Raw genomic sequence first — 19,718 nt, 5'->3', positions numbered from 1 at the left:
AAAGTGCTGAAATTACAGGCATAAGCCACCACACCTGGCCATTCTGACAGTTTTTAAATGTGTCCCCAAATTATTTAACCCTTCTCCCTATCGAGAGTGGGGTCTATGACCCCTCTCCTTAATGTGGACCTACCTAGAGACTTACTTATAGCCAACAGAATGCAACAGAAGTGAAGCTGTGTAACTTCCTAGGCCAGGTCAGAAGGGCCTTGTAGCTTCCATCTGGTTCACTTCACTTGCTCACTCTGGAGCAAACCAAGCACCATGTAAGAAGTCCGGCCACCCAAATGGCATCCTGCTAGAGAGGCCACATGTAGGTGTGCCAGTTTACAGCCTGGCTGACTTCCTGGCTGACAGCCAGCATCTGTGCACCATGTAAGTGAGCATCTCGGATGTCCAGCCCAGTCACACTCTCAGATGACGACAGCCCTGGCCAGTATCTGAAAGAAACTACATGGGACTCCCCAAGAAAGACTTGCCCAGTCTAGGCCTTTCCAAATTCCTGACCCAGTACTGAGAGCAAAAGAAAAGCTATTTTAAGCTACTAGCTAGTAATCGTAACTGAAATAACCAGAGAAGGTAAGCTCCACGAGGTCAGGAATTTTTTTTTTTTCCACTGATATCTCGCAAACACCTAGAACAGTGCCTGGCAGAAAATAAGTGCTCATGAATATTTGCTGAATTAATGTGTAGAAAAAATGGTGCCTGAACTTAGCTTCACATCTCCATCACCTGGGAAGCATTTTAAAAACAGATTTTTAAAGCCCATTCCACCCTGAGATATTGTGATTCAATAGGTCCAGGGTGGGGCCAAGGAATCTGCATTTAATTCTCCCTGGAATTGTGATGCAGACCAGGTTCCAGAAATAAAGTATGCACATCAATATCAATTCACACTGGAAACAAAACTTAAGTGCCATCATTTCTTAAAGCAGCCATCTACACCTGCCAATGCCAGAAGGCTTGAGCAAGAGGCCTTACAAAGTTCTCTTAATATTTTTATAAGTATATGTAATTCACATAATAAACATTCACAGCGAAAGAGCATTCTAGCTAATTACCTGATTAAAATGGGAAAAACTGTTTATGTTACCTGTACTAATATTTCATACCCCTATCTACACTCTAACAGGAAACAAGTATTAGTAACCAACACTTAAATGAATTACCCATTTCCCATTTTACACTTTCCTGCCTTAGACTTCTTGCAGCTACTGCTTGAATAGCAGAAACATCCAAACACGAATCTTTTCTAAAATGTAAGCTAACTTAAATGTAGCACATTTTAAATTTAATCTGAACTCTTGAACCTGGATGATAGGTACCTGGTGATTCAAAACACTATTCTGTTTACTTTGAATGTTTGCAATTTCTCCTAAAATCTTTAAAAACTTATCTATAAGGGAGAACAACCCTTCAAAAACTATCTTGCTTATAACAGAAAATTTCTGTCAACTCAGACAATAAAAAATTGCAGTCTTGCCTAAGCTTGACAAGGTTTTTGTGATTTTTTTTCCTGCTGAATTTTTTTTTTTTTAATTTATTATTATACCTTAAGTTCTAGGGTACATGTGCACAACGTGCAGGTTTCTTACATATGTATACATGTGCCATGTTGCTGTGCAGCACCCATTAACTCGTCATTTACATTAGGTATATCTCCTAATGCTATCCCTCCCTCCCTCCCCCTACCCCACGACAGGCTCCATTGTGTGATGTTCCCCTTCCTGTGTCCAAGTGTTCTCATTGTTCAATTCTCACCTATGAGTAAGAACATGCGGTGTTTGGTTTTCTGTCCTTGCGACAGTTTGCTCAGAATGATGGTTTCCAGCTTCATCCATGTCCCTACAAAGGACATGAACTCATTCTTTTTCATGGCTGCACAATATTCCATGGTGTATATATGCCACATTTTCTTAATCCAGTCTATCACGGATGGACATCTGGGTTGGTTCCAAGTCTTTGCTGTTGTGAATAGTACCGCAATAAACATACATGTGTATGTGTCTTTATAGCAGCAAGATTTATAATCCTTTGGGTATATACCAGTAATGGGATGGCTGGGTCAAATGGTATTTCTAGTTCTAGATCCTTAAGGAATCGCCACGCTATCTTCTACAATGGTTGAACTAGTTTACAGTCCCACCAACAGTGTAAAAGTGTTCCTATTTCTCCACATCCTCTCCAAAACCTGTTGGTTCCTGACTTTTTAATGATCGCCATTCTAACTGGTGTGAGATGGTATCTTATTGTGGTTTTGATTTGCATTTCTCCGATGGCCAGTGATGATGAGCATTTTTCATGTGTCTGTTGGCTGCATAAATATCTTCTTTTGAGAAGTGTCTGTTCATATCCTTCGCCCACTTTTTGATGGGGTTTTTTCTTATAATTTGTTTAAGTTCTTTGTAGATTCCGGATATTAGCCCTTTGTCAGATGGGGAGATTGCAAAAATTTCCTCCCATTCTGTAGGCTGCCTGTTCACTGTGATGGTAGTTTCCTTTGATGTGCAGAACCTCATTAGTTTAATTAGATCCCATTTGTCAGTTTTGGCTTTTGCTGCCATTGCTTTTGGTGTTTTAGACATGAAGTACTTGCCCATGCCTATGTCCTGAATGGTATTGCCTAGGTTTTCTTCTAGGGTTTTTATGGTTTTAGGTCTAACATTTAAGTCTTTAATCGAACTTGAATTAATTTTTGTATAAGGTATAAGGAAGGGATCCAGTTTCAGCTTTCTACATAGGCTAGCCAGTTTTCCCAGCACCATTTATTAAATAGGGGATCCTTTCCCCATTTCTGATTGTTGTCAGGTTTGTCAAAGATCAGATGGTTATAGATATGTGGTATTATTTCTGAGGGCTCTGTTCTGTTCCATTGGTCTATATCTCTGTTTTGTTACCCGTACCATGCTGTTTTGGTTACTGTACCCTTGTAGTATAGTTTGAAGTCAGGTAGCGTGATGCCTCCAGCTGTGTTCTTTTGGCTTAGGATTGTCTTGGCAATGGGGGCTCTTTTTTGGCTCCATATGAACTTTAAAGTAGTTATTTCCAATTCTGTGAAGAAAGTCATTGGTAGCTTGATGGGGATGGCACTGAATCTATAAGTTACCTTGGGCAGTATGGCCATTTTCATGATACTGATTCTTCCTATCCATGGGCATAGAATGTTCTTCCATCTGTTTGTGTCCTATTTTATTTCATTGAGCAGTGGTTTGTAGTTCTCCTTGAAGAGTTCCTTCACATCCCTTGTAAGTTGGGTTCCTAGATATTTTATTCTCCTTGAAGCAATTGTGAATGGGAGTTCACTCATGATTTGGCTCTCTGTTTTTCTGTTATTGATGTATAGGAATGCTTGTGATTTTTGTACATTGATTTTGTATCCTAAGACTTTGCTGAAGTTGCTTATCAGCTTAAGGAGATTTTGGGCTGAGACGATGGGGTTTTCTAAGTATACAATCGTGTCATCTGCAAACAGGGACAATTTGACTTCCTCTTTTCCTAATTGAATACCCTTTGTTTTTTTTTTTGTTTTTTTTTGTTTTTGTTTTTGTTTTTTTGAGACGGAGTCTCGCTGTGTCACCCAGGCTGGAGTGCAGTGGCACAATCTCGGCTCACTGCAAGCTCCGCCTCCCGGGTTTACGCCATTCTCCTGCCTCAGCCTCCGAGTAGCTGGGACTACAGGCGCCCGCCACCACGCCCGGCTAGTTTTTTGTATTTTTAGTAGAGACGGGGTTTCACCATGTTAGCCAGGATGGTCTCGATCTCCTGACTTCGTGATCCACCCGCCTCGGCCTCCCAAAGTACTGGGATTACAGGCTTGAGCCACCGCGCCCGGCCTTTTTTTTTTTTTTTTTTTTGAGACGGAGTCTCACTCTGTCGCCCAGGCTGGAGTGCAGTGGCCGGATCTCAGCTAACTGCAAGCTCCGCCTCCCAGGTTCACGCCATTCTCCTGCCTCAGCCTCCCGAGCAGCTGGGACTACAGGCGCCCGCCACCTCGCCCAGCTAGTTTTTTTGTATTTTTTTTTAGTAGAGACGGGGTTTCACCGGGTTAGCCAGGATGGTCTCGATCTCCTGACGTCGTGATCCGCCCACCTCGGCCTCCCAAAGTGCTGGGATTACAGGCTTGAGCCACCGCGCCCGGCCCTTTGTTTCTTTCTCCTGCCTGATTGCCTTGACCAGAACTTCCAACACTATGTTGAATAGGAGTGGTGAGAGAGGGCATCCCTGTCTTGTGCCAGTTTTCAAAGGGAATGCTTCCAGTTTTTGCCCATTCAGTATGATATTGGCTGTGGGTTTGTCATAAATAGCTCTTATTATTTTGAGATACGTCCCATCAATACCTAATTCATTGAGAGTTTTTAGCATGAAGGGCTGCTGAATTTTGTCAAAGGCCTTTTCTGTATCTATTGAGATAATCATGCAGTTTTTGTCTTTGGTTCTGTTTTTATGATGGATTACGTTTATTGATTTGCACATGTTGAACCAGCCTTGCATCCCAGGGATGAAGTCCACTTGATCATGGTGGATAAGCTTTTTGATGTGCTGCTGGATTTGGTTTGCCAGTATTTTATTGAGGATTTTTGCATCGCTGTTCATCAGGGATATGGGTCTAAAATTCTTTTTGTTGTGTCTCTGCCAGGTTTTGGTATCAGGATGATGCTGGCCTCATAAAATGAATTAAGGAGGATTGCCTCTTTTTCTATCGATTAGAATAGTTTCAGAAGGAATGGTACCAGCTCCTCCTTGTACCTACAGTAGAACTCGGTTGTGAATCCATCTGGTCCTGGACTTTTTTTGGTTGGTAGGCTATTAATTATTGCCTCAATTTCAGAGCCTGTTATTGGTCTATTCAGGGATTCAACTTCTTCCTGGTTTAGTCTTGGGAGGGTGTATGTGTCCAGGAATTTATCCATTTCTTCTAGATTTTCTAGTTTATTTGCGTAGAGGTGTTGATAGTATTCTCTGATGGTAGTCAGTATCTGTGGGAACAGTGGTGATAAACTCTTTATCATTTTTTATTGCGTCTATCTGATTCTTCTCTCTTTTATTCTTTATTAGTCTTGCCAGCGGTCTATCAATTTTTTTTTTTTTTTTTTTTTGAGACGGAGTCTCGCGCTGTCACCCAGGCTGGAGTGCAGTGGCCGGATCTCAGCTCACTGCAAGCTCCGCCTCCCGGGTTCACGCCATTCTCCTGCCTCAGCCTCCCGAGTAGCTGGGACTACAGGCATCCGCCACCTCGCCCGGCTAGTTTTTTGTATTTTTTTTTTTTAGTAGAGACGGGGTTTCACCATGTTAACCAGGATGGTCTCGATCTCCTGACCTCGTGATCCGCCCGTCTCGGCCTCCCAGAGTGCTGGGATTACAGGCTTGAGCCACCGCGCCCGGCCCAATTTTGTTGATCGTTTCAAAAAACCAGCTCCTGGATTCGTTGATTTTTTGAAGGGTTTTTTGTGTCTCCAACTCCTTCAGTTCTGCTCTGATCTTAGTTATTTCTTGCCTTCTGCTAGTTTTTGAATGTGTTTGCTCTTGCTTCTCTAGTTCTTTTAATTGTGATGTTAGGGTGTCAATTTTAGATCTTTCCTGCTTTCTCTTGTGGGCATTTAGTGCTATAAATTTCCCTCTACACACTGCTTTAAATGTGTCCCAGAGATTCTGGTTTGTTGTGTCTTTGTTCTCATTGGTTTCAAAGAACATCTTTATTTCTGCCTTCATTTCGTTATGCACCCGGTAGTCATTCAGGAGCAGGTTTGTTCAGTTTCCATGTAGTTGAAAGGCTTTGAGTGAGTTTCTTAATCCTGAGTTCTAGTTTGATTGCACTGTGGTCTGAGAGACAGTTTGTTATAATTTCTGTTCTTTTACATTTGCTGAAGAGTGTTTTACTTCCAACTATGTGGTCAATTTTGGAGTAAGTGCGATGTGGTACTGAAAAGAATGTATATTCTGTTGATTTGGGGTGCAGAGTTCCGTAGATGTCTATTAGGTCTGCTTAGTGCAGAGCTGTGTTCAATTCCTGGATATCCTTGTTAGCTTTCTATCTCATTGATCTGTCTAATGTTGACAGTGGGGTGTTAAAGTCTCCCATTATTGTCGTGTGGGAGTCTAAGTCTCTTTGTAGGTCTCTAAGGACTTGCTTTATGAATCTGGGTGTTCCTGTATTGGGTGTATATATATTTAGAATAGTTAGCTGTACTTGTTGAATTGATCCCTTTACCATTATGTAATGGCCTTGTCTTCTTTTGATCTTTGTTGGTTTAAAGTCTGTTTTATCAGAGACTAGGATTGCAACCCCTGCTTTTTTTGTTTGTTTGTTTTCCATTTGCTTGATAGATCTTCCTCCATCCCTTTATTTTGAGCCTATGTATGTCTCTGCATGTGAGATGGGTCTCCTGAATACAGCACACTGATGGGTCTTGACTCTTTATCCAATTTGCCAGTCTGTGTCTTTTAATTGGAGCATTTAGCCCATTTACATTTAAGGTTAATATTGTTATATGTGAATGTGATCCTGTCATTATGATGTTAGCTGGTTATTTTGCTCATTAATTGATGCAGTTTCTTCCTAGCATGGATGGTCTTTACATTTTGGCATGTTTTCGCAGTGGCTGGTACTGGTTGTTCCTTTCCGTGTTTAGTGCTTCCTTCAGGAGCTCTTGTAAGGCAGGCCTGGTGGTGACAAAATCTCTCAGCATTTGCTTGTCTGTAAAGGATTTTATTTCTCCTTCACTTATGAAGCTTAGTTTGGCTGGATATGATATTCTGGGTTGAAAATTCTTTTCTTTAAGAATGTTGAATATTGGCCCCCACTCTCTTCTGGCTTGTAGAGTTTCTGCCAAGAGATCTGCTGTTAGTCTGATGGGCTTCCCTTTGTGGATAATCCAACCTTTCTCTCTGGCTGCCCTTAACATTTTTTCTTTCATTTCAACTTTGGTGAATCTGACAATTACGTGTCTTGGAGTTGCTCTTCTCAAGGAGTATCTTTGTGGTGTTCTCTGTATTTCCTGAATTTGAATGTTGGCCTGCCTTGCTAGGTTGGGGAAGTTTTCCTGGATATCCTGAACGGTGTTTTCTAACTTGGTTCCATTCTCCCCATCACTTTCAGGTACACCAATCAGACGTAGATTTGGTATTTTCACATAGTCTCATATTTCTTGGAGGCTCTGTTCATTTCTTTTTACTCTTTTTTCTCTAAACTTCTCTTCTCACTTCATTTCATTCATTTGATCTTCAATCACTGATACCCTTTCTTCCAGTTGCTCGAATCGGCTACTAAAGCTTATGCACGCATCACATAGTTCTCGTGTTATGGTTTTCAGCTCCATCAAGTCATTTAAGGACTTCTCTACACTGGTTATTCTAGTTAGTCATTCGTCTAATCTTTTTTCAAGGTTTTTAGCTTCTTTGCAATGCGTTCGAACATCCTCCTTTAGCTTGGAGAAGTTTGATCGTCCGAAGCCTTCTTCTCTCAAAAAGTCATTCTCTGTCCAGCTTTGTTCTGTTGCTGGTGAGGAGCTGCATTCCTTTGGAGGAGAAGAGGCACTCTGATTTTTAGAATTTTCAGCTTTTCTGCTCTGGTTTCTCCCCATCTTTGTGGTTTTGTCTACCTTTGGTCTTTGATGATGGTGACATACAGATAGGGTTTTGGTGTGGACGTCCTTTCTGTTAGTTTTCCTTCTAACAGTCAGGACCCTCAGCTGCAGGTCTGTTGGAGTTTGCTGGAGGTCCACTCCAGACCCTGTTTGCCTGGGTCTCACCAGCAGAGGCTGCAGAACAGCAAATATTGCAGAACAGCAAATGTTGCTGCCTGATCGTTCCTCTGGAAGCTTCATCTGAGAGGGGCACCCGGCCGCATGAGGTGTCAGTCGGCCCCTACTGTTCCTATTCAGCCATCTTGGAACCTCACTCCTCCTGCTGAATTTTCTAGTGAGACATACTGGAATTACAAGTCTACTTTTGATAGGCCGGGCGCGGTGGCTCAAGCCTGTAATCCCAGCACTTTGGGAGGCCGAGACGGGCGGATCATGAGGTCAGGAGATTGAGACCATCCTGGCTAACAAGGTGAAACCCCATCTCTACTAAAAATACAAAAAATTAGCCGGGCGTGGTGGTAGGCGCCTGTAGTCCCAGCTACTCGGGAGGCTGAGGCAGGAGAATGGCATGAACCCGGGAGCTGGAGCTTGCAGTGAGCTGAGATCACGCCACTGCACTCCAGCCTGGGCCACAGAGCCAGACTCGGTCTCAAAAAAAAATAAAAATAAAAAAAAAAACCAAGTCTACTTTTGTATACGTGCGCCTGAAAGTCAAAGTGTTTATCATATACAGTAACACATCATTAACATCTCTGCAAAATAACTGGAGGTGGTCACATTATGGCAATCCCAAAAACACACCTCGAGGAAAAATGGAAACAGACTGCCTCAATGTGGTATGATGACTATCTGCAACTTGGAACAAAATTTCCAAGAACAATACACAGATTCAAAAAGTGCTATATTCTCATCAGCAAAAACGAGATATATGACCCCATTTTTTACAACAAATAAATTACAACATCTTGGAGGTGGAGAAAGAAGAATCTATAGAGACAAAGAGACTTGACACATTTAAAAATTGCCACATACAGTTCTCATTTGGATCCTCTTCAAATGAACCAAAACAATCATGAAACAAACAGGAAAACAATCACTGAGTGGATAGGAAAATGGCAAAGTAAGGAAAAAAGCAGTTTCAAAAATGCACATGTAACTAGAAACATATACCATAAACAGACATAATAATTATGTCATCTAAATCCTTGAAAGGTTTCTAGAGTCAAGTTGGTCAAGAAAATGTTTTCAGATTTTCTTTTGTCGGGGGTAAATAGGAGACTGTCTACATTCAAGACTGCCTTGGCTGGGCACGGTGGCTCACACCTGTAATCCCAGCACTTTGGGAGGCCAAAGCAGGCAGATCACTTGAGCTGAGGAGTTCTAGACCAGCCTGGGCAACATGGCAAAACCCCAGCTCTACTAAAAATACAAAAAACTAGCCAAATGTGGTTGTACACGTCTGTAATCCCAGCTGTTCAGGAGGCTGAGACGTGAGAATCACTTGAACCTGGCAGGCAGAAGTTGCAGTGAGCCACTATACTCCAACCTGGGTGATAGAGCAAGACTCTGCCTCAAAAAAAAAAAAAAAAAAAAAAGACTGCCTTAGGTTTAAGCCTGTATGGTAAAATTTAAAGTTACATTTATTGAGCACCTATTACTGGGCACTAAGCAAAGAGGAATCATGTATTAATTCAGGGTTCCGCATGCTGTAGCCCACAGGTACCCAATCAATACACTGCCTGCTTGTGTAAATAAAGTTTTATTGGAATACAGTCCGACCCGTTCACTTATATGTTGTCTATGGCCATTTTCACTCATAGTTGAATAGCTGCAACAGAGGCTGTAAACCCAGAATGCATCTGACCCTGTATTAGCTTTTTACAAGTGGTAACATTTGAAAAGCTAGCCCATTTTACACACAGAAAGAAACTGGGGCTCCAAGAGGCAGACTTTCTCAAGATCCTAATTTGAGTGGCAGGGCCGAGATTTAAACCCAAATGGTCTGATCCCAACACTCACATGCTCACTTACCACACGGTGCTATCTCCAAATAGATACGTAAGAGAAAACCTAAATGTCATCCAGTCTCATAAATAGAAGTTTGGGTATAACTTTAGAAAATTCATCCACACAATGGAATTTGAGGCAACCAAGTAAGATAATCTACATTAGACAGAAAACACATCCATTACATATTTGGGAGGAAAATACCTTACAAACCGACTTTATGTGGGAATTTCCAATTATATATAATAGCACATATAGTTTTTGTCCTACCCACCCAAAAACCCTTCTAAAGTTACACGAAATATATTTGAAAAGATATAAACCTACAAGGAGAAAGCACACAAAATGAACAGCAAAGCAAATTAAATGAGAATAGGATATTATTCACAGAAAACAGAGCATAGAAAACAGATGAGTTAATGATTATCAGCCAAGGCGATCAGATGGCCAAAACCTAAGCCTTCAGTGAGAAAAAACCCAGAACCAGACTACAAGACCCCAGAAAGACTCAGGAATTGGAGGTACCACGTCTCTCAAAGTGAGGGTGAAGTTGCAGATGAAAATAGGAGATTAGTTGAAGTCTGTCAAGATCTCCAGACCCCTGCTCCCACCCTGTGCAGATGGCCTGCCCTTTCCCCACCCAGCAAAAGACAAAAGTTGACGCTTGGAAAAGTTAAACCAAGGGGACCACAGAAAAACAAAGGTGCAATGAGCTATGATCATGCCACTGCACTCCAACCTGGGTGACAAAAACTTTTTTCTTTTTTTTTTGAGACAGAGTCTTGCTCTGTCACCCAGGCTGGAGTGCAGTGGCGTGATGTCGGCTCACCGCAAGCTCCGCCTCTCTGGTTCACGCCATTCTCCTTCCTCAGCCTCCGGAGTAGCTGGGACTACAGGCACCCGCTACCATGCCCGGCTAATTTTGTTGTATTTTTAGTAGAGACGGTGTTTCACCGTGTTAGCCAGAATAGTCTCGATCTCTTGACTTCATGATCCGCCCGTCTCATGATTATCAGCCAAGGAGATCAGATGGCCAAAACCTAAGCCTTCAGTGAGAAAAAACCCAGAACCAGATTACAGGACCCCAGAAAGACTCAGGAATTGGAGGTACCACATCTCTCAAAGTGAGGGTGAAGTTGCAGATGAAACTAACGTTTCTTCTAACTAACGTATCTTCTAACGTTTATGTTGATTTTTTTTTTTTGCTCTTTTTCTTTTTTTTCCCGTGTGTGGTTTTGTTTTGTTTTGTTTTGTTTCTGTTTGTTTTTTCATTGCTGCTAATTCTTTTTTTCTTTTTTGTCTTTTTGAGACAGAGTCTCACTCTGTGGCCCAGGCTGGAATGCAGTGGTGTGATCTTAGCTCACTGCCACCTCCTCCTCCTGGGTTCAAGCGATTCTCCTGTTTCAGCCTCCTGAGCAGCTGGAATTACAGGCATGGACCACTATGCCTGGCTAATTTTTGTATTTTTAGTAGAGACGGGATTTCACCATGTTGGTCAGGCTGGTCTCGATCTCCTGACTTCAGGTGATCCACCTGCCTCGGCCTCCCAAAGTGCTTGGATTACAGGCATGAGCCACCGCGCCTGGCCAAAACTTTTAATTTAGGCTGGGCATGGGGCTCATGCCTGTAATTCCAGCACTTTTCCTAAAAGCAGTGACATGGCGAAGGGAGGAGGGTTATGCTCTCCAGATCATCCCAAAGCAAAGCTCAAAGTCTTTGCGCTCAGAGCTTCCAAATAGCTTTTAAATCCTCCCATTCTTGATCACAGACAATCAAAGATTACCAGACATGTGAAGACAGCCTCTAACACAGAAGAAATCAAAAGAAACAGAAAGAACCAACTTAAAGAAAACTAAAACCAAGCCAAAAAACTACCATGAATTCCTAAAAGAGGTAACAGAAGATGATAATAATCATCTTCTTGGATAATAAAAGCATGACAGCAGAAAGTAAAACTAAATAAAACAGCTGGGTTGGAAGATAAAGAAAAGGAAATCTCCTACAAAGTAAAGCAAGAAATTGGCTAGAAACAAGGAGAAAGGCAATAAAATTAGAGGACCAGTCCTGAAAAACCCATGGTGGCTCACACCTGTAATCCCAGCACTTTGGGAGGCCGAGGCAGGCAGATCACAAGGTCAGGAGTTCAAGACCAGCCTCACCAACATGGTGAAACCCCATCTCTACTAAAAATACAAAAATTAGCCGGGTGTGGTCGCACACGCCTGTAATCCCAGCTACTCAGGAGGCTAAGGCAGGAGAATCACTTGAACCTAGGAGGCGAAGATTGCAGTGAGCTGAGATCGTGCCCCTGGACTCCAGCCTGGCCGACAGAGCAAGACTCTGTCTCACAGCAAAAAAAAAAAAAAAAAAAATATATATATATATATATATATGTACAGACAAAAACAATCATACACCAAGGAACCAGAATAGCTTCAGACATCAAGAAAACCAGAAGAGGTCAGGCAAGGTAGCTCACACATGTAATCCCAGTACTTTGGGAAGCCTAGGTAGGTGGATCACCTTAGGTCAGGGGTTCGAGACCAGTCTTGGCCAACATGAAGAAACTCTGTCTCTACTAAAAATACAAAATTAGCCAGGTGTGGTGGCATGCGCCTATAATCCCAACTACTCAGGAGGCTGAGACAGGAGAATCACTTGAATCTGGGAGGTGGAGGCTGTAGTGAGCCAAGATCATACCACTGCACTCCAGCCTGGGCAAGACAAAGTGAGACTCCATCTCAAAAAAAAAAAAAAAAGGCCCAGAAGAAAAGGAGCAATGCCTTCAAAATCCCGAACAAAATGATTTCCAACCTAGAATTCCGAAACCAGGCAAGCTTGCAATCAAAGTTAAAGGTAAAATAAAGGCAATCTTGGGAGACAGGAGCCAACCAGGGCTGCATTGGAGGTTGAAATCACGAAGATTAGACACCTTTTTAGACAGGTGTTCTTCAGCACCACTGACAACACAGTTCTGACAGTATTTCATGACAATGGATGGTGATAGTTCTACAACAGATGCTTCTCAACTAGGAATCTCTGCAGACTATATTGGAGGAAGTCATTATGTTATATACCCTCATGATGATACTGAGGATAGCATGAATGATCATGAGGACACAAATGGTTCAAAAGAAAGTTTCAGAGAACAAGATGTATATCTTCCAATAGCAAATGTGGCTAGGATAATGAAAAATGCTATCCCTCAAACGGGAAAGATTACAAAAGATGCCAAAGAATGTGTTCAAGAGTGTGTGAGTGAGTTCCTCAGCTTTATAGAACATCTGAGGCAAGCGAAAGGTGCCATCAAGAGAAGCGAAAAACAATCAATGGAGAAGATATTCTCTTTGCTATGTCTACCTTAGGCTTTGACAGTTAGGTGAAACCTCTGAAATTATACCTTCAGAAATTCAGAAAGGCTATGAAAGGAGAAAAGGGAATTGGTGGAGCAGTCACAGCTACAGATGGACTAAGTGAAGAGCTTACAGAGGAGGCATTTACTAACCAGTTACCAGCTGGCTTAATAACCACAGACGGTCAACAACAAAATGTTATGGTTTACACAACATCGTATCAACAGATTTCTGGTGTTCAGCAAATTCAGTTTTCACGATCTAAAGAAATGATGGAATGGGGAGTGTAGAGAAATGAGAGTCTGTATGATTCTGGAACAGAGGCATCAGAAGGAAAGACGGTGAAAAGATGTATTTTTGTATATTAATAGCTGCAGTGTAGTTTCCTGATGCTTGACTAATTGAGGTGTTAATTCTGACTTGAGAATCTTTTTCATGAATGATTTTAAAGAAAAATTTGGATTTTAAAGGTATTAAAATACTTTTGTTTTGTACGAGAGTTTGTTGCTCTGTATGACTCCTGTATGCATTGCACATTGCAATTTATTACTGTCAGAGATTTGTAGACAGTTTCTTATTTTCATATTGAATCATGTTACTTTTGTAATTCAAGTAAGCAGCTGGGTTAATTCATGATGTTTGCCCTTTTAATAAAATATAAGCGTAGAGTTCATTTTGAATGCAAGTGCCTTTATTATAAATTTGTTTGTCTTGGTTATACCTTGCATGATAACCTAGCTAGATTTCTAGCATTTGCTGTATTTATTAAAATTATTTTTTTTTGTAAAACATTAATAGTTTAAGCAGCATCATTTTTTAAAAAAATGTAATTGAGTAAGTGTGAATGCAGAAGCAAATATCATCTGCCCTGTTAAACTTGGTGCCCGTTAACAGTGTTTACACTGTTCATCGTGCCTGTTAATGTAGTTTTAGTTATTGGAGCTTTTTTAAGATTAGATGTGGTTTTGAGTCACATTTTTAAGAACGTTGGAATATATTTAAGTTTAATGTAGTCCTAGTGCTCTTGAAGTGGTGCCCCTTTCATTTGGTACATGATTTTGTTTCAAATCATATCTTCAAGTACTATAGTATCCTCTTACAGAAGAGGAATTTTATAGTCTGATGGTAAATGTCTTCATTTTACCTTTTTAATTGAAATGTCAAGTTTCCTGTTATACTATGGAAACCAAGAAACATCAGACATCATTGCGTGTACAGACCTTTTGCATGGGTGAGTGAATGAAATGGAGAACCGAGTGAGTGCTGTGAACAGTGTGAAATAGAAGCTGCCAACTTCTAGTGTGTTGTCTTCATCTCTGCAATAAACTAAACTTACATAACGTAACTTTGTATAATTTAGTAGTATGTACTTGGATTGTTTCTTTTTGAAAAGTGAGGATTTGTATTTTCTCATCTATTCTTTTTGGTATTAAGTTGAGGGATGTTTTTTAAGTTTTTAAATATCAAAAATTGCTATTGTATAGTTTGCCTAAAAGGAAGTTGGAGTGAATATCATCTTTGAAGGACACTCAAATTTGTAAGGTAGAAGCAATTTCCCAGATATAGGCTGAATAGAAACATTTACTTTGCCAGAAGGACCGTTAGGAGTATATTTGGGCTAATCAGAGGTTAATAATGCCCTCATCTCCTACTATCCATTTAAAAAGCAATCTTCATTATAGTAAATTCAAATAGGAAAAAATGGGGGAGTAGTTAAGCAAAATCAACAATCATCCCACTATGTTAAAAGAACCAATGTTAATATTTTGATAAACATCATTTGTCCGTTTACTTTGCTAAATATGTATATTTTTATAAAAATGGGCTCATATTGTGCATACCGTTTTGTAACCTGCTTTTTTCACTTAACAATATATTGGGAACATCTTTTCCAGGTCAAAAAAAAGGCAATCTCAGACAAACGTTTTCCAAAAAAATTTCTCCATGTACCCTTTCTCAAGAAGCTACTAGAAAAAGTATTCCACCAAAATGTGAGAGTAAACCAAGGAAGAAGAACATGAGAAGACACAGAGTTATAGGTAGCAGAAGACTCGATCCGGGAGAAATGTGAAGGAGGCTCCAGAGAGACAGCTGCCAGCTGGCCTAAGGGCAAGCAGTCCAGACCAGAGCAGAGCAGAGCAGGACGACAGACGGCTGAAGACGTATGCCTCCAAGCCAAAAAAAAAAAAAAAGGAACAGATTCCTTACTTTGACCATATTGAGAAGGATTTTATGGCTCTCACAGTTTGGAGATTAATTAGTGAAAGGTACAAGGAAAACCAAAGGAAAAACAAAGTAATGATGAACTTTAAGGAAAATGAAGTTTTACAAGAAAGAAAATGTGATCGTAGTATACAAAGCGACTCAGCTGTGAACATGGCAGTAACCAATCTTAAACAGACTTAATCCAAAAGGTATTCAAGCCACACAGGGAGGCTGCAAAAAGGGGAAGCTAATGTATCCCTGGGTGTGGGTGCTTCTGAAGGAGGTACAGAGAACTAAATTCTCATCTCCCAAGCAAGAAGTTCTCAGACATCTAAAACTGTAAAACTGATCAACAGTAAAGATTATTTAGAAACATAGGGTAAGTACTAGAAGAAAGAGCTAAAAGATGAGAAGCTGCCTGTGGAGCAGTAATAAAGGATGGGTGGAGACGAGTAAGATGAAGGAATGCGGCCAGGCACAGTGGCTCACGCCTGCAATCCCGCCACTTTGGGAGGCCAAGGCAGGTGGATCACAAGGTCAGGAGTTTGAGACCAGCCTGACCGACATGGAGAAATCCCATCTCTACTAAAAATACAAAAATTAGCCGGGTTTGGTGGCGCACACCTGTAATCCCAGCTACTCGGGAGGCTGAGGCAGGAGAATTGCTTGAAACTGGAAGGCGAAGGTTGCAGTGAGCCAAGATCACGCCATTGCACTCCAGCCTGGGCAACAGAGCAAGACTCTGTCTCAACAACAACAACCAAAAAGATGGAAGAATGCTGCCCCTCAATTATAAGCTATGTTAAAAATCACTAGTATCCCTCCAATGACATCCTTCCCTTCTTCTCTGGTTATCAAGGTATAAGTCTGCCTAGATGAAGGCTGATTTTCCAGATTCCCTTGCAGCTAGGTGTCAACCAGGTTTCCCCACTCTTGTCAATAGCAGATATACCGTGTGCAACTCTTGAGCCAAGCTCTTAACAAGGAAGGAATACACTTTCCTCTTCTCCCCTTCCCACTGGCCAGAATGCCCACATTAACAAACCCTGCATCCTATCAGAGTACCCATTTCACACCAAGAGATGGACACTGTGTTGAGGGGTGATAGAGAATCAAGACAAAAGGCACCAGTATCTCTGACGTGATGAAGCCATCCTTCTTAAGTCAAACTTAAGCCACTGTTACTTTGGCCTTTTACACAGCAGCTAAACCCACATCGTAACATATAAATCCTTTAAAAAAAAAAAAAAAAACTCAGTTTACATTTATTAATAACTGAAAATCTGAAAAGTATGTTAGAAGAAAACCATCAATTTGTTTCTTGGAGGCCTGGTTACGTAAAGTACTGTTTTTAACCAGTAACACTTAGGATCGAACTAGAAAGATGGAACACATTTCATCAAGAGAACTAAAAAGTCAGATGCCTGGTGTGAGCTTTACTCACCTTTTGGATTTCTAAATGAGAGTCAGCATCATCCAAGAATTCTAGCGGTGGAGAGCATTTGTCAATGACTGTCCTTCGGTCCCCAAGGGGCTCCTCACTGGGTTCCTCCTGAGGGTCTATAACTACTCTCCTGTCGTAGAAGCTGCTCTTCTCTGGCACAGTCTTGTCCTCCTCCACGCTGATCTCTGGGGTTGAGTCTTTCTCCTTCTGAGCAGTGGTGACTGTGACACTCCTGGCTGCTCCTTCTGCAGTCTTGGCTGGTCCTTCACTCCTGGCTGGTCCTTCTCCACGGCTGGGACGCTCTGCTGTGCTTGGTTTTGCCCGAATGGCAGCCTCTCCCTTCCTTTTTGGCATCGATTTCCCCAGGATGCCCTGGATAGCCTTCAGGTAGATCATTGTGGAGCCCTGGTCTCGAAGTCTATCCCTCTTCCTTTTCTGGACCTTGTTGGGTTCCTCAATTGTATCATTCTGACCCTCAGCTTCAGCTGCAAATTCAGAGTTTGTGGAGTTATGAGAACTATCTTTGGAATCAACCTGGAAAAAAAAACAAAACAGAATTGAAAGGGCTGTTCCAAGGGCACTTTCGTACATGAAGCATTTGGCAAATTATAAATCAGTGGTGGTTCTACCAGTCAAAGGGAAAGTGATTGTGGCTAAGGCAAAGGTTCTCTCCAGGTGGTGAAGTGGCACTGTAAGAGGGGTTGATTGCTGCCATTTCTTAGCATTTACCTTCTCAAGCTCAGCAGACAATATCCTCTCACTGCAGGGGGAGGAAAGGAGCTGAAATGAACACTCTCATTAAACCAGACTGCAAGCTCCTGGAAGGCAAGGACTGCACTTCAGGCAAAACAGCAGCTCAAGCTCTTCCCACTGGAAAGGGCCCTAGAAACCAGTTAGCCCAATCCCATATCTAAGGGTAAAGGAAACCTGAGGACCCAGTGAGGGGAAGAGCTAGCCCCAGGAACTCCAATCCCCCAGTCCTGAGTGCAGTGTTTTTCCCACCATACCCAAAGCCTCCTGAAAGTTCTCTGCAAACTCTGCCCCTCAAATGATCAACTTGGTTTTGGAAAATGCCTCAGTTTCTCAGTGACTGCACCAGGGTCAATCAAGATAGACTGCTCCCAACGACAAACTTCCTCCAAGACGGAAGTGAAGCCTCAGCCCCCCTCTTGCGCCCACTCACTCCAGGACTCCACAAAGAAAAAGCTAAACTTTTTGTCTGCAAGACTATTTTGCTGTGAAATTCCAATCTAGTCTAATCCCAGTCGGGTGTAAGAACACTCCACAAATGTCCCCCTAAGGCCATTCCATAAGCAGTAAACCATTATCCCATTTACACTCCTAAATCATTTCTATTAAATTCCTCTCAAAAGTAAATACAGACCAGGCACAGTGGCTCATGCCTGTAATTCAGCACTCTGGGAAGCCGAGGCAGGTGGACTGCTTGAACCCAGGTGTTAGAGACAAGCCTGGCCAACATGGCGAAACCCCATCTCTATAAAAACACGTGGGGCGCAGTGGCTCACGCCTGTAATCCCAATCCCAATTTTGGGAGGCCGAGGCAGGAAGATCACTTGGGCTCGGGAATTCAAGACCAGCTTGGGCAACGTGGCAAAACCCTGTCTCTACTAAAAATACAAAAATTAGCTAGGCCATGATGGCACATGCCTGTGATCCCAGCTACATGGGAGGCTAAGGCACAAGAATCGCTTGAACCTGGGAGGCAGAGGTTTCAGTGAGCCGTGATGGCACCACTGCACTCCAGCCTGGGCAACAGAGTGAGACCCTGTCTCAAAAAAAAAAAAAAAAAGACAAAATTGCTTTATATGTATATATTAGCAAAGTCTAAAAAGCCAAACTGTTTACAATGGATCTCTTTGGGTAATGCAGGGAAGTAAAAAGAGGGTTAGGCTCGGCTGGGCACGGTGGCTCACACCTGTAATCCCAGCACTTTGGGAAGCCGAGGCAAGTGGATCACCTGATGTCAGGAGTTTGAGACCAGCCTGTCCAACATGGCAAAACCCTGTCTCTAATAAAAATATAAAAATTAGCCGGGCGTGGTAGCAGGCACCTGTAATCCCCCCTACTCAGGAGACTGAGGCAAGAGAATCGCTTGAAACCAGAAGGCGGAGGTTGCATTGAGGCAAGATTGTGCCACTGCACTCCAGCCCGGGCAACAAGAGTGAAACTCCGTCTCAAAAAAAAAAAAAAAAAATTAGCCGGGCGTGGTGGCACATGCCTGTAGTCCCAGCTACTCGAGAGGCTGAAGTAGGAGAATCAGTTGAACCCAGGAGGCAGAGGTTGCAGTGAGCCGGGATCACGCCACTGCACTCCAGTCGGGGGGGCAAGAATGAAACTCCTTCTCAAAAAAAAAAAAAAAAAAAAAAAGGCTTAGGCTCTTATATTATAAGCTTCTTGTATCCATTTGAAATTTTTTTTCCGAAGAGCACATAATATTTTTGGTTTTTTGTCTTTTTTGTTTTAATCATTATCCTGAGTCAAGGGCCAAAGAAAAATAAAACTTAAAAGAATCTTAAACCTGGCCGGGCGAGGTGGCTCACACCTGTAATCCCAGCACTTTGGGAGGCCAAGGTGGGTGGATCACAAGGTCCAGAGATTGAGACCATCCTGGCTAACACGGTGAAATCCATTCTCTACTAAAAATACAAAGAAATTAGCCAGGCATAGTGGCCGGCGCCTGTAGTCCCAACTACTTGGGAGGCTGAGGCAGGAGAATGGCGTGAACCCGGGAGATGGAGCTTGCAGTGAGCGGAGATCACGCCACCGCACTCCAGCCTGGGCGACAGAGTGGGACGGAGGAAAAGAATCATAAACCTTTAGAAATCTACACTTGTTAATATAGGCATCTATTTTCCGGAAAGTACTCAAACTGTTGGCAGCTGCTCACTTCACGAAGATGAATAGGAAAGGTGGTGTGTGCTATCATTTTGAACCCCTCTGTACTTACTAAATTTTCTTACTTTCTGAATTTTCTAACATGTGTCTACAGGGATTATTTGTTAAAGGAGGTTATGGGTCATTTTTGTTTTGTTTTGTTTTCTTTTTTTTTGTGTGTGAGACGGAGTCTCGCTCTGTCGCCCAGGCTGGAGTGCAGTGGCCAGATCT

At 42.1% G+C, this 19,718-nt stretch overlaps 1 protein-coding gene and 1 pseudogene across 7 annotated transcripts in view; one reads left to right on the top strand and one right to left on the bottom strand.

Annotated features, from left to right (window-relative positions):
* The window catches only part of TATDN2 (TatD DNase domain containing 2), a 42,483-nt gene that overhangs the window by 12,091 nt on the left and 10,674 nt on the right, over positions 1-19,718 (bottom strand). For all 7 annotated transcript variants that reach the window (XR_006695822.3, XR_012431468.1, XR_012431469.1 and 4 more), the window contains exon 3: positions 16,593-17,126. Coding sequence is in view for 4 of the 7 variants with exons in the window: in XM_005547801.5 (XP_005547858.3) it covers positions 16,593-17,126 (534 nt within the window). In the remaining 3 variants the exon portion in view is untranslated. The remainder of the gene's footprint in view (positions 1-16,592; positions 17,127-19,718) is intronic.
* LOC102135768 (nuclear transcription factor Y subunit beta pseudogene) lies at positions 12,468-13,437 on the top strand (annotated as a pseudogene).

This window comes from Macaca fascicularis, chromosome 2, assembly GCF_037993035.2.
Source record: "Macaca fascicularis isolate 582-1 chromosome 2, T2T-MFA8v1.1".
In the NCBI taxonomy this organism is placed as follows: domain Eukaryota; kingdom Metazoa; phylum Chordata; class Mammalia; order Primates; family Cercopithecidae; genus Macaca; species Macaca fascicularis.
Note: the sequence above shows the minus strand (reverse complement) of the source record. Positions and strands in the feature narration are given on the sequence as shown.